The following is a 14,474-nucleotide window of genomic DNA, read 5'->3' on the forward strand; positions in this document are numbered from 1 at the left end:
TTGGCAGCTTTTTGAGGGTCACCGGCCTGGCTGCCGGTCCCAGAGCGGGAGAGGGCTTTGATTTCCTGTGAAAAGAGCTCCTCCAAGATGCATCTGCATCTTCCATCTGGAAGCCTTTAGGTTCCAGTGGCCGTGTGGGCACAGGGGTCAGAAAAAGAGTGCCGGGAGACAAAGTCAGAGAGGAGGACGGGGGACGAAGCTGAGGTGGAGGAGGTTATGGATGAGGACGGGGAGGAGGCCATGAGGTCGGGAAAGGCGGACCCATGGACAGAGCACTCTTCGTCGTTTTCTTCTGACCAGCAGAGGGCATGCGCTGGGACAAACTGTTGCCGCACATTTCCCCTGAGGAGGCAGATGGCTTCTGGGCCTCTGTCTCCAGAAATGGCACTATGAATACTCCAGGCCCTGGGCTGACCATTTCCACGCACACTGGACCAGGCTTCCTGGAGGTGCACACAGTGTCCTGAGTCTTACATGAGTCTCTTCGGGAAGGGCGAGGGACAGCTTCACAAGTCGGTACAAAATCCAGGCAGAGGGCGTGCCCGACGAGGCCGCGGGTGGCCGGGGCAGGGGGCTGGGCTGGGGGTGGTGTTTCGCGGGAGGCATGGGGGTGACAGAGGGTTTCGGTGAGGCTGCGAACCCGAAGGAGGTGAGGCCACCCCGGAGGAGGCGCGCTGGCAGGCTCCAAGCATGGCTGTCGGGCTCAGGTGGGGTCGAGGGGCAGGGTTGCGGGAGGACACGCCCCCCGCCGTGCCACTGGTTGGACGCGACGGCCGTCCCGCGTCCTGGAGGTGGCTCGTGGACTCTATCCCGCCTAGGCCGAATACGTGCCCCAGCCACCTCTGCCCCTTGGACACCTGGCCCCAGGCCTTAGGGTGCATTCTTCCCCGAGTCCAGCGTCCTCCGGGTGGAGACTGCTATCGGTCGCCGTCCATGGGAGCCAGAGCTCCATTTGCCGTGCCGCCTGCGGAGTCTGCGCTCACATATCCAGCCCCTCCCACCGCAGCTGCCACAGCGAGGCAGGGCCCTGTGGTGTTGACGCGGTGCCCGGCGGAGTCGGGGCGGTCCCCAGAATCCTGGACCCGCCTCAGTCGGGAAAGGGGCCGTTCAAGAGGCAGCTGTGCACGGGGATAGAGGCCCCCGGGCTACGTACGCCGCGTTGGAGGCCCTAAGTGTGGGGATGGCGGCCGCGGCTGTGCGGGAAAGGGAGGAGCGATGGGAGAGCGAGGATGCCATCCTGGTGGAGGAGCTGGTCCTAGTGGTGGGTGACCTAAGGTTGGTGCTGCAACTGGCCGTGTTGGAGGGGGAGGACGGAGAGGACGAGGAGGCCACGGAGGAGGCCGCGGAGGAGGTAGACGAGGCTGACACGGAGGAGGAAGATGAGTCTAGGGAGGTGAGGAGTCCGAGGAGGAGGCGGAGGGGGATGGTGAGGAAGAAGAGTGTGAGGAGGAGGAGGAGGGGGAGGAGGCTGACAAGGCTGTGGAGGAAGAGGGCGAGGAGGCTGTAGAGGCTGAGCAGGAGCAGGGGAGGAGGAGGAGGAGGATGTGGACAGGGAGGAGGAGGGGGAGGCTGAGGATGCTGAGAAGGAGGAGGCTGAGGAGGCTGAGCAGGAGCCAAGGGAGGAAGAGTAGCCCGAGGAAGAGGAGGAGGTGGAGGGGCCTGAAGAGGCTGAGCAAGAGGAGGGGGAGGAACAGGCTGAGGAGCAGGCTGTTGCGGAAGAGGCTGAGGTGGAGGAGGCTAAGGAGGAGCATGTTGGAGAGGCAAAGGAAGAGGAGGCTGGGGAGTGCGAGGGCCCTGAGGAGGGAGAGGAGGCTGAAGGGGCTGAGGAGGAGGCTGAGCATGAGCACCAGAGGGAAGAGGGCCGAAGGAGGAAGAGGGGCTCAGGAGGTGCAGGAGAAGCGGAAAGGGGAAGAACAGCCAGAGGGGCGGCGGGGTCCGATCCCGTCCTCGCTCGAGGCTCTAGAGGCCCTGCAGTCGGAGCTGGAGCGCATGAAGAAACAAGCCAGCAGGTCCTACTCTGGGCTCAGGCTCAGGTTTTGTCGGAGGCGGCAGCGTCCCCTGGAACACCGAAGCGCCCTTATCCGGGGCATCCCTGGCTTCTGGGCCAAGGCTGTATCCTTGACGCTGTCATGGAGGGACCCCGATGTGGCCGGGCTAGAGCAAGAGGAACCGAAGGGAGGGGACTGATGAGTATCAAAATACATCTGTTGGTGAACCCCCCCACCCCCAGCCACACCCCCAGCCCCGCCGCGGTGTGGTGGCCACGCTCATGCCCTGGTGATCCCGACAGCCTCGACATCCTCGTTCTGGGTGTGGGTGGGGGCTGGGGGCCTCAGGGTGCCCTTGATGTTGCACGAGGCACTGGAAGTCCAGTGGGGGATTAGGAGCAGAGGTCTAGCTGCAAATTAGGAATTAGGAGCCGCAGCAGGGCGTCTTTCCTCAAAACGACTCCAGGCAAAGCTCGAGTTCCCCTCGGGGTTTCAAGGCAGGCGCATGGTTGTGAGTGCCCACCTGGTCAGCCTGAGGCAGGAACGTGTGCTTGTCTGGAGATGAGCTGGTTGTGTCTGGCTGTCAGGACATGAGTATGGCCTGCGGAGGGCGGTGTGGGGCGGGAGCGGTTTCCCTGAGGATGCACCGCTTCCTGTGTGAGTGTTGAGATCTACAGGATTCCGTGCGGGGGCCCAGCGAGCGGGTCTTGATGCAGCCCTTGTGGGGGCGTGCGATCGGGAAGCAGAGGGGGGGCGGTGCCCGGCCGCTGTCCAGACTTGCTCTCTTCTTGTAGCTCTATCATCTCAAGCCGTCGGAGGGTTCTTGACTTACAGCAGTTTGTGAACCACCCCCAGATGTCAGCCGTGATCAGGAAGCAAGATGAAGGCCACCCTGGCTACATGACGGATTTGAAGGTCTGGCCCGGCAGACTGAGGCCGGAGCGCGGGACGGGAGGGGGAAGCGTGCCGAAGGGATCCATCCCCGAAGACAGGACGGGGAGGTTCTGCTGGTCAGAGGTTTCACCCCCGTCTCCCCCAGTCTGCCACCCGGCAGGTGGAGGAACTCAGGTTTCCCCGTGATTGCCGCAAGATCCTGGTCTTCTTTCGAAAAAACCCCTACTTCCGGGATGAAGTCGTTGTGAAGGAGTATGTCCTCAGCGCTGCTGGTAAGAGGCTGCTGCCTGAATGGGCGGCAGCAGGTGCAACACGGAGGGTCGAACCCAAAACGTTACCTGGCGCCGTCTCCCATTCTCATCTTCCAGCAGGGTACGGACCGGCCCATTGCACTCCCATCCAGTGGCACCAGGATTATGAACAGGAGGCCTACAGTCGCAGGCACCACAACACCAGTCTTAACTCCTTCAAGTGGTTCTCTGACCACAGCTTTGCTGGTTCTAGCACCATAGCTGAGGTGGGGCCCAGTGACTAACTGTGGGAAGGATGCCGTGGGTTCCCAGGCTGCTTGTGATGGGCCTCTGAGCTCTGCCCCGTTTCCCCTGCAGATCATCATGGAAGACCTGTGGCCCAACCCCCTGCAGTACTACGTGAGGAAGAAGGCCCCAGGAGAGGGAACCGAGAGGATGACAGGTGAGGGGCCTGGGGTGTGGGTGCCGAATTGTGCGCCATGGTGCCCGTGGGACCTGGCTCCACCAATGGAGACACTGAGGATCTGAGGAATTCTCCGATGCAAGGACCCTGGGTCAAAAGGGCATCACCATGACAGGGAGCTTGGACAAGTGCAGTGCCAAACGGCTTCTGCCTGGGGAAGCTTGAGGCGGGAGGGGCCCAGCAGTGTCCATGAGAAGAGCTGAGGAGGCAAAACCGGCTCGGCAGCTGCACTTGTGGGAATTGTCATTCCAGGGCCATGAGCCCAACCCTCAGGTCTCCTAGCACCACCTTACACTTGGGCCTACTGAAGCTGCCTCCCGCCACGCTTGGCACAGACACCTGGGTATGCTGGCGCAAAGGCACACCCTGCCATCCCGTCGCCTTTCTGTGTTGGTCTGGAGACCACAGTCGACCCCTTGATTTCCACAGGCAGCTCCTTTCCCGCCACCCCCAGCCACGCTGAGAACACTGGCCAGCGTGCACAGATTATTTGAATACATGGGTGGAGGATTGCTAAGGCGATCACAGTGCGCAGCGACGAGTGGCATGGGAGAGTGACCGCCGTTCCCGGGGAGGGCCTTCAAACCCTGAAGCAACCCTACCTATGGCCCAGAGGGTACACAGGGGTCTCCTACTCTGTGCCTGTGTGCATGTGTGTCTGTCTGCATGTTGTGTGCCTGTCCCTCCCAGGGAGCGTCATGCATTTGAGATGAAAATGAGGGAGCATTGCATTGGCCGAAGCCAGTCCAAAAGCTTCAGGTGGACCCGAATGTTTGGGTGGTTCCTCTGCGTGGGAGTAACCAAAGACTGGTGCCGGTGAAACAGAGGGCAGATTGAGGCCCCAGGCGACCTGGAAAAATATTAAAAGTTTGAAAAACAAGGTCAAGTGTCCTTGTGTGAGTGTGTGTGTGGTGTGTGTTTGTGTGTGTGTGTGTGTGTGCATGTGCATGCGGGCACTTGGTTGCACACTCCCCTTTGTGGCAAGGGGTCGGGGGAGTGCCTGAGCACATCGGCCTCGTGTGGGTGTTTGACGTCTCGGCCTGGGCATCGCCAGCTCATGGAATGGCTTGGCCTGTACGCTTGCCCAGAGGGCTAGGGCACACACGATCAGGGACTGCATCCCAGGGGTCAGAGGTCCTTCCCCTTGCGGTGCGGGGGCGCTGGGTAAGGAGTGGAAATGAGACCAAGGCCAGCTACCTGGGGCTCATCTCTTCCCTGGAGAAATGAGGAAGTTCAAGGAAAGGGAGCGACGAGCAAGGGCCGAACATGTCCAGGACGCAGGTTCGCTGCATGGTGATGAGAGTCGTCCAGGGATGCTCCCTGGTGGGTGTCCTCCGACACATCCAATGCACATGCCACGGGGGAGGTGCGGGGAGAACCCAAGGTACGTTACTCAGTTGAACCCAGCGCTGGTGCACTTCATGGGCCTAGGAACGGTGCACAGGCTCTTGCTGTCACGGTTGGACTCTCAGGACCAGCCACGATGATAGGGAATATGGGTCAGACCGTAAGGAGGGTCGTTGGGAGAGGCGACTGAGGGAGGTGATGGAAGGAGGGCAGAAAGATGACACTCATTCATGCACAGGAGCCAGGCGAGACTCTAATATGTGGGCAAGACTGACAGACACACACACACACACACACACACACACACACACACACACAGTCTGAGAAGCATACTCAGGTACAAATCACTCATCCCCCCACACTCATTCAGGCACTCCCACACACTGAAACACACACACTATCAGTCACCCCCACATACACACTCCTTCACTCACAACCCCTAACATACGCACACTCGCTCCCTCACTCAGACACACACTCACTTACCCACCAACCCAAGGCTGTTTCACTCACATCTTCTTACACTAACACACTGTCGAACCCACGCTCCCCCAGGATCCCTAGCCTCTTGTTTTCCTAGGGCCCTAGTTTGGGGTCTGCCAGAATGCAGATAGTCAGAGCGGTGGGGCAGGGGTAGCACAGTTGCTACGTGCAAGGGCCGTGCTACCCACCCATGTGCTGTCTGTCCCATGATAACTCTGGTGCTGATATCCCTTAGTCTTCTGTGTGTAGGTCCAAGGAAAGACCTGGAGCATACAGAACACCTGTCACAGTCCGCACCTGGGAGGCGGTGAGGTGAGCCCCTTGGGTGCTCCTCCCCCGAGCGGGCATCTGCCTACCTGAGACACCTCTGCCTTGAGACGCTGGCAGAGGACCGTGTCCGCAGGCAGCAGAGTGGGGAGATATGAGCGTTTGCCCCACGAGGCTCTTCTCCATCCCCAGCTAAATTGGCTCCATGGGCACCAGCCCTGAGGATGAGAGGGCGATACTAACCCTCCTACCCCGCACCGCGGCCCAGCCAGTGAGGCTCCCTGCTCCACAGCTTTGGGAAGTGCAGCGGCACTTTCCCGTCGGAAGGTTTGACAGTGAAACTGCAAGGATGCTTCTTGACCCTTTCAGTATGAAGGACAGATCTCCTGTCTGGCATCAGGTTGTGGATTTGATGATCTGTAGGACCTAGCGTTGCCCTTCCAAGGCGGGTGGAAGCCTCTGAAGTTCTAGGAGGGAAGGCTTGTCTCTTTCGCCCTGTGGGGAGATCGGGCTTATCAGCCTCTTTTCTTTTTAGGATTTTATTTATTTATTTAAGAGAGAGAATGAGAGATAGAAGGTGGGAGGAGAGCTAAGAGGGTCACAGGGCGAAGCAGATCCCCGCTGAGCAGGAAGCCCGACGTGGGGCTCCATCCGGGACTCCAGCACGAGGACTCGAGCCGAAGGCAGCTGGTTAACCACCTGAGCCACCCAGGTGCCCTTCTTTCAGCTTCTTGGTCTGTAAATGCCGGGGTACCCTTCGGCTGGACCCTGGCTCTTCTTGCGCAGCTCAGATGAACGTGTGACTTCGTAATCCGCAACGTGAGCAGGACAGCACCCATGTTGGCCCATGGTCTGAAGGGGTCCTAGGCTGGGCCATTTCGGGGCACCGCAGGGTAGACATCTATGTTTGTTCCTTTTGGTAGGGTGATGCCAAGAATGTAAAACATGGGGGAAGAGGTGGGCACAGGATCCCCCACCTCTTAGCAAACCTCCCCTTTGCTCGAACAATGGCGTGATTGAGGCCCAGCCTGGAGAAATGGGCGAGGCGGGGCGGTCAAAAGCTTTGGGAGATCAGGGAGCCCCGGATGTCGAGAGTCAACTGGATGCTGAGGGCGTCAGGTCCAGCGTCCCCAACGGGAAAGCAGGGGGCCGGACAGCTCAGAAAAAACCACGCTACCGTCCCGTTTGACCGCTCAGAGAAGACCACGATAGCATCCAGTCTAACAGCCTCTGCAGGGGTCCATGTTGCAGCACGACCCGAAATAAAGGAACTAACCATGAAACATTGGTCGCTGTCACAAGCTCAGGCACTTGGTCTCCAGATGTCAGCCCACAAGACCCATCAACATGGGAGAAGGGCGGCGTGATCCAAGCCCTGACTGGCCGCACCTTGGCAGCGAATCCACAAGGGGCCCACTCTCAAGGTTCTGGAAAGAGCTCAAAAGAACACCCAAGTCTGAATGCGAACCCGGCAGCCCTCTCGGGGCGTATTGTACTCTGGCTCAATAAACTTTGCCCTGCTGCCCAGCGCACTTCGTCTGGTCTAACCCTTCCTTCCTCGACGCAGTGCAGCCAAGAACCCGGGCACTACGGGAACAAAACTCCTATAACCCAGAGTGCTTTACCGCATCTACGTTGAACGCGCATTCTTCGGGGCTCTCCCCACTCACAGTTGCAGTGAACACCTTAGCCTGGGAGGCCCCAGGTCGGCCGATAACAGGGACAAGGCTGGCGCAAGGCGCGAGGGGCCTGCTCAAGGCTGTCTGTCATGACTCCACGGAACGGCACCCTGCAGCTTCCAAGATATAGCTCTGTGCCTGCTCACCTGAGTATGCAAAGGGATGCCTGCTTGGAAGCATTTGTCTCTGGGGCCCATTAGGCAATGCAGAGTACTTCCATATGCAAATCCTGCTCTGGTGATTGTTATGCGTGTACTTTAGGGGGATGCCTTATTTCAGGCTAGCACCTTGACTTAAGGGACTCACGTACCTGCTTCCTCTTGGCCCGCCGGGCTCTCTTTAGCATAGGGCCCGCCTCCCACCAGCATTGCACCGCAGCCCTCATGACCCACGGCTCATCCTCCCATTCCTACTCCTTATGTCTGGCGAACATTTTCTGGGTCATTGGTGCTGAACATCGACTGCACTTTACAGGAGTTTTCTCTCTGAACCGGTCGATCATATCACGCAGTGACTTCTGGACTCCGTGCATCCAAAGGGGAAGCAGGCTCTTCCTCTCAGTGAGGATCCCGGTGTGTGGTGGGTCAGTCCCACCTCTGTAGGCTGCCGAGAGATGCGTCTTTGCCTCGCTGGCCCAGTGGCCGGGCCACACTTTGGAGCGTACCTTCTGCTAGGAGTACATTGGGCTCCTTGGATGTGCAGAGTCAGCGTTGTCAGGCAACTTGCAAAGCCCTGTCACGTTAGGTCTTCGTGCACTTGCTGCATGACTAACTCCCTCCCTCCTCTCTCTGGCATTCCGGATTCGCGCATGTCGGTGGTGGGCATGAGAGTTTCCCGCAGACCTCTTTGGAGCCCTTCACTTCATTTCTTTGTGGCTTTGCCTCTCCATCTCACCCGCATGACGTTGTGGGATCTGTCTGCACGGCCACGGGTGCATTCAGATCTCCTCCTGACGTCCAGGAGGGAATGTTTTCGTTCAGGCTGTGGGTTTTGCAATGTAGAGAATTCAGCCTCCGTCCCTGCCTCCGCCCGTCGTCGCTCCCCCCCTCTCCCTCCCCCTCCCCCCCTGTCCCCATGCCTGCCTCCGCCTCTGCCCTCCTCTCTCCCTCGCACCCCCTCCTCTCCCTCCCTGTTCCTGTCCCTCTGACCACCCTCTCTCTTCTTCTCCTTCTCCACACCGCTCCTGCTCTTCACCCTCTCCCTGTGGAACACCCCTACCCCGGTCTTCCCTATCTCCAAGGATGTGCTCTATTTGGTGCACTATTTCTTCAGCACCCTCCTTTAGCGCCCTGGGCAAGTATACAGGAGCTAATTCAGTTTGGACTGTAGCAGTAAACCCACAGTCTGGGCTGTGTCAGGGAGAGTTTCAAAAAATTGTGCTTCTCCCCCCACCCCAGACGCCCGGGCGTTGTTATCCCTGCAAGGTCACTGGGTGCGTTGACGAGTAGAATTTGAAACGGTGACGTGCTCCCACCCAGAACCCTGCACTTCACCCCAAGGGGGTTCCAACTGCCTCCTTCTGGTCAAATCCCACCCCCCGCCACGGGCGGCCCGACCCATTCCTCTTAGATACGTGAGGCCCTCCCACGATGCAACACCAATGCCTTTGGGCTTGCCGTCACCCACTGGGCCTTCCTGGCACTTCAGGTGGCATGATTCGTATACATTTCGGTATGCCTCCCTGCAGGGGACCGGCATGAAGTGTGGGATTGTGGAGAAGGGCCTCGTGAGTACCGCAGAAGGGGCAGGGTGTGCCGGCAATGCTCACTTTGCCATCCCCTCCCTGGCTGGCACTCCACTCAGGGACAGACAGACCAAGGAAGAACTTGCAGCAGAGCTGGGGCAGCCAAGACAGCCACAGCTCCTCAGGAAGACGGATTAAAGCAGGCTCCGAGCACCCTTATGCTGGAGCTCTGCCATCCCTGGCAGTTATGTTGAGGCGGGAAGGAAGACACAGGGAAAGGGAGCACTGAAGTCAGGCAAGGAGGGAGAATCCAAAGATGAAGGGCCAGGCAGAGGAAAGTACAGTGGGAGCGAATCCTACCAGTGGCTTTGACGAAACAACACACCCAGAGGTACTGTTTAGGCTAACTACCCGGCCCATTAGCATGCCAAAGTTTCCGAATCCCAGACCTGACCGGGGCTGTGCCAGTGGTTGAGTGAGCACGGGCGTGGCCTCAGACCTTGGCTCCTTGCTCCTGCCAGGCCAATTATCTGTGTGCGGTTCCTCTCTTTTTAGGAGAGGTGGGACTTTGGGGCGGGGAGGACCCTGCATCCCAGATCCTCCTGGGCCGCCTCCTGACTCCCTCCCGCACTGGTGGGGAAGGTTTGGAAGCCATGTGGAGAGCCATGTGGCAGGGGTTGGAGCACCAGCTATGACTGCAGAGCTGGCCCCCAGTATGACTAAGAAGGGGCCGGGTGAGGTTCCCTGGCGGCGGGGGTCACCCTTTGAGCCGCTGGCTTTGAATTCCCCGGTGCCAGCAGTGTGTTCCCAAGGGAACTGGTAAGAAGGTGAACACGAGTTTTGTGATAGCAGGGACCTGCCGGGAATGGACTTGGAAGTGTCAGCGAAGAAAATGGCCAGGGGCCAGGCTCGGACGCCACCCCTGAGGAGGTGCAGTGGCAGCCTGCTCCCCCGGGGACAAGGGGTGGTGCCGGCTGTGGCCACGCCCACCGCCCTATCACGGGTTGGTCCTCGGGGCCGCTCAGCATCCTGGGCGTGAGAGGGGTGGTAATATCCCACAAAGCCCACATGCGTGCGAGGAGTGCAACCCCGCACGCCACCCAGAAGCCACCAGGCCCCCAGTATTTGTGCGCATGCGTCCCCCAGGCCAGCGGCCTCAGATAGCTGTCCGCCTCAGAGCGTGGGCGCCATAGCTCCAACTACCCGGCGCTTGCCGGAGCCGCGTGCTCGCCCCTCCAGCTCCTTCCGTCCGCGGCTTGCGCGGTTGCTGTGCAGTGCCCCATGGAGAGCGAGGCGCGGTCCGGGCAAGGCGGGGCTGCCCGGGAATCCTGGACCACCTTAGTCCGTGGAGGGGGCGGTGAGGATTCGGAGGCCCGTGGGGAGGCGGGCGCCTGTGGCGAGGCGTGGGCGCCACAGGCCCTAGGTGCGGGCGGCATGGTTGCAGAATCTGTGCAGGAGGCTGAGACTCGGCAGGGCAGTGGCGAGGCCGTCCGGGGGGAGGAGTTGGTGTTCGTGGTGGAGGATATCATGGCGCTGGTGGAGGTCGTGGCGGCGGAAGACGAGGAGGTGACTCAAGCGGAGCAGGACGAGAAGCTGCAGGAGCTGCCGCAGGAAGAGCCAGTGCTGGGTCCCGAGCCAGCCGGGGCCCCACTGGCCGCGCTGGAGGTTGTTCAGGTGGCGCTCAGCTCTGTGGACGCCCAAGCTACCAGGGCCTACCTGCAGCTCAAGCGCAGGAGGAATCAGAAGCGGAGTTCTCACCTGGCTCGCCGGAGGGCCATCATCCAGTGCATCCCTGGCTTCTGGGCCCAGGCCGTATCCTTCCTCGGGCTGGTGGGGCTTGGCTGTGGTGGAGGAGCACCGGGAGGAGGGCAGCAGCAGAGCCACGGCCACGGGCGCTGTGGGGAAGGGTTCCTAACCCCCTTCCCGGGTGGGAGTGGGCCCACGATCCCTATAAGGCAGAGCAGAGGAAGGCGGTTCGGGGCGGGGCTGAGAACGCAGGGGCTGAGACCTGTCCAACCATATTTGAGCTGAAGCTGCAGGCGGAAGCTTTGGGCCTGCAGCTCTCCCAACAGGCTTGCAGGGTTCAGGGAATACGGGTCAACATCCTTCGACAAGTAGTGTAGCCCAAATCCCACTTGGCTCAGAAAACATCTTGGAAGGAAACGGTTGTTGGGACATGGGGCAAACGGGGAGGCTGCCCGCCCCCCTTCCCTACCCTTCAGAGACTGCGTGGTTTCCAGAGTTCAGGGCCGACCCACAATCTCGTCCACACACGGGTTGCCGAGTCCATCAGCGGGCCGCCTCGCTTCGGCAGACCGCCGGACCTCAGACTCGGCCCTGCCGGGGTGCTGCAACCTCTGTCTCCACCAGCCCCACACAGCCAGGCCGCGGCCCCAGGCCCAGGCGCCTACCCGCACCTTTCCTCCCTGCCAGTCTCTCCCCCTCTGTGTCCTCGCCCGCCCTCTCCCTCTGTCCTCTCTGCCCCCCCCTTGTGTCCGTTCCTCCCGGTGTGGGGTCTCTTTGTCCCTCTCTCTCTTTTCCTTTCCCTCCTGCCCCCACCTACTCCTCACCCTCCCATTAGCTAAAACTGTCTGTATCACCCTTTGCGTCGTGGGTGTGCTGCCATCCTCCAGGTGAGCCGCGTGGCCCCCTCCTGGGCACAGGAGGCCCCTCAAAGTTATGGAGCCTCAGGGAAACACCCAAGCAAACAAGCCGTGAGAGTTGGACGGAGCACATCCAGCCATCCAAAGCAGTGACTGCCTGCAGGTCACAGGCACAGGCCAGGGCACTTGGGAACAGAGAGCAATCAGGCCCTTGGCCTTGCCCTGTTGAGTGCAGGCAGCGTCAGAGGTTCTGGCAGCCAAGGGACTCCCCAGGGTTGAGCAGGTGGGAAGAAAGAGCAGGGGCTTAGGAGGTTGGGAGGCCTGCCGGCCCTGGTGTTTCTGCACATGCGCTGTTCGGATACTTCGCTCTCAGCCAGGAAGGGCTGGTTCGCTCCTGGCTCTCCTTCTGTAGCACGTGCCAGTGAGGCTCCTTGACCCAAGGCAGATCCTGAAACACCCCAAGATATCAGCCATGATGGGTGATCAGGACAGTGTCGTGCTCAGCTATGTGACCAATTTGGAGGTCATTCCTGGGAGATGGATGCTGGGGTAGGCCTGGTGCGACAGGGGTTTGAGCAGGAGTGGGCCTGGGAAAGTGGTTCAGAGCGGCAGCCAGGCAAGCAGCTAGGGACATGTAGGGGAAATATTCCCACGTGCTCTCCTCTCTCTTTGGCAGGGCAGGTGGAGGAATCGGCCATCACAAGTACCCCTGCAGTTTGATGTTTTTCTTTGAGAACAAACCTTACTTGCAGAACAAAGTGATTGCTAGGGTGTATCACCTTAGCATTGCCAGTAAGAGTGGGCTTGAGCTTTGAGGATGATAGGGGCGAGCAGGGGGGCACTTGGGAGTGCGAGGGGAGGTGCGCGCGGTGCCCCCGAGTGGGGGCAGGCCCGGAACCCTGCCCAGGAGGGAGAGAGGCTGGGAGGTTGACAGGGAGAGTGGGCGAGGTGGCGTGGGTCCCAGGCCTTGCACAGGATCTTCTAAATTTTCCATTCCTGCAGGATAGAGGGCGTCTCGTTCCACTCCAGTCCAGTGGTTCTGGGACTGTGAACGTGGAGCTGCCAGTCGCAGGCACGACACCACCAGCCTTAACCTCTTCAACTGGTGTGTGACCCCTGCTATCCAGGGTCTCACAGGATCGCTGAGGTGGGGCCCCTGCGGCATTCGTCAGCCGGAGTGATACCCGAGCCCCAGCTGCTGGGGAATGGGGCCCGGGCCCCGTGCCCAGCTCCCCTCTTTCCCCTACCAGGTCATCATCGAGGACCTGTGGCCCAATCCCCTGCAGTACTACCCGAGGCAGGAAGGCAGCCCAAGGGAATGAAGTGAAAGGAGGGCCTGTCGGTGAGGAGCCGGGGGTGCTGGGTCCTGACGTGTGTGTGTGGCAGGTGCCGGGGCACAGGCAGGATGGCGGTGGGTAAAATGAGGCTCAGGGGATCCTGGGCCCCAGCTTGCCCAGGGAGGGGGAGGCAGGGTGAGAAGTGACCTGGGGGAACTCAGGGTATACATCCACGCGGGTGTGTCCATGCGGTCAATTTCAGGCCCCCCGGGCTGGCAGCCGGAACTTCCCAGGTCACTCGGGAGAGCCCAGACTTTTCCAGCCCATTTCTCTGAACTCTGAACCCTGCCCATCGACCCTGTCTCAGGCCTCCTGCCATTCGCTGATTTGAGGATGTCCTGCCAGTGTTTGGGAGTAGGGGTCTCTTTCTCCATTCCCGCCCTGTGCCCAGAATCCCTGACTTCCTCCGTGGTGCCGACCATCCCTTGGCCTCCCTCAGCCACACGGCTATTCCTGGGAATGGCACTGGGCCTTGTGCAGGAGGCTCGTGAGGCTCTAGCTGAGGTGGACGAGGGATCCCACGATGAGAGAGTAAACCCTAAACACCACCTTGGCTATCCTTGGTACTATGCAATTTCAAGAATCCCTAACGTGTGTGTGTGTGTGTTTGTGTGTGTGTGTGTGTGTCGGGGACATTCCAGCTGTGTGGACGTGTAAACCGCACAGCATCCGAATCTGACCAACAAGAAGCCGTCGAGGAGGCCTCCACCGCTGTGAGAGATGTGTGGACGAATCTACGTGGTGCTCTGCCTGCACAGGACAGAATTGGGGGAAAGCATCACCAGTGGCAGCTCTGGAGAGTATGCAGCACCTATCTAGGGAAGGCGAGAGAGACATAAACGAGTTAAGAAACTCTTTGTGTCTGTGTGTGTGTCTGTACTTGGAAGCAGGACATGGTGAGGAGGCAGTCAGCCTAGTGGGACCCTCCACCCCATGGCCTGTAGGATTCCATGTGTGGCGGTGATGTTCAGCATGGGGGCAGGGGAGGGGAGGGCAGGGCTCGGCCTGCCGACAGAGCACCACCCATCCTAGGCAGGGTCTAGGATGTGGTCGGGAAAATGCAGACATCTCTTCAGGGAGTCTTGTACTTTAGGGCACCGCACACAGGCGGGGAAGTGTCCTGGCTAGCGTGACCCTCATGGCCAGGTGGCTCCAGATACCGCCGCATTGACACGGCCTGTGGAGCTTGGCCCTGTAGCCTTACTCCTGTAAGCGTGCCCCACACTGCTGTGATCAGGTCCCATGCATTCATCCGGTCAGGAGCACTGCAAAACTCACGTGTCCAGGGAGGATTAAGGAGGAGGCCATTCCTTGCGTTCCCTTGGACCCACGCCCTCCCGCGCCACACCACCTGCCCACAGGGAACACTTTCAAATGTGTGTGGGAACAAAATTGTGAGTGGTGGGCACTGTAGCTTTGTGAGTGTGCCGTGTGTGAAGGAGTTCTATGCCCAGGTGCACGTTCGGGTATGTGTGTGC

The 14,474-nt window shown here is 60.1% G+C and overlaps 1 protein-coding gene and 1 pseudogene across 1 annotated transcript; both read left to right on the forward strand.

Moving 5' to 3' along the window:
* The first annotated feature begins 1,180 nt into the window (after positions 1-1,180).
* Positions 1,181-3,856, forward strand: LOC118356659 (testis-specific Y-encoded protein 3-like). Its single transcript, XM_035725951.1, has 7 exons — positions 1,181-1,393; positions 1,720-2,112; positions 2,826-2,903; positions 3,043-3,154; positions 3,254-3,399; positions 3,491-3,575; positions 3,849-3,856. The coding sequence occupies exons 1-7, from the start codon at positions 1,181-1,183 to the stop codon at positions 3,854-3,856; spliced, it is 1,035 nt and encodes a 344-aa protein (XP_035581844.1).
* A 6,347-nt stretch (positions 3,857-10,203) lies between these two features.
* Positions 10,204-13,834, forward strand: LOC118356615 (annotated as a pseudogene).
* The last annotated feature ends 640 nt before the right edge of the window (positions 13,835-14,474 follow it).

The sequence above is a fragment of the Zalophus californianus genome, chromosome Y (assembly GCF_009762305.2).
Source record: "Zalophus californianus isolate mZalCal1 chromosome Y, mZalCal1.pri.v2, whole genome shotgun sequence".
NCBI classification, from domain to species: Eukaryota; Metazoa; Chordata; class Mammalia; order Carnivora; family Otariidae; genus Zalophus; species Zalophus californianus.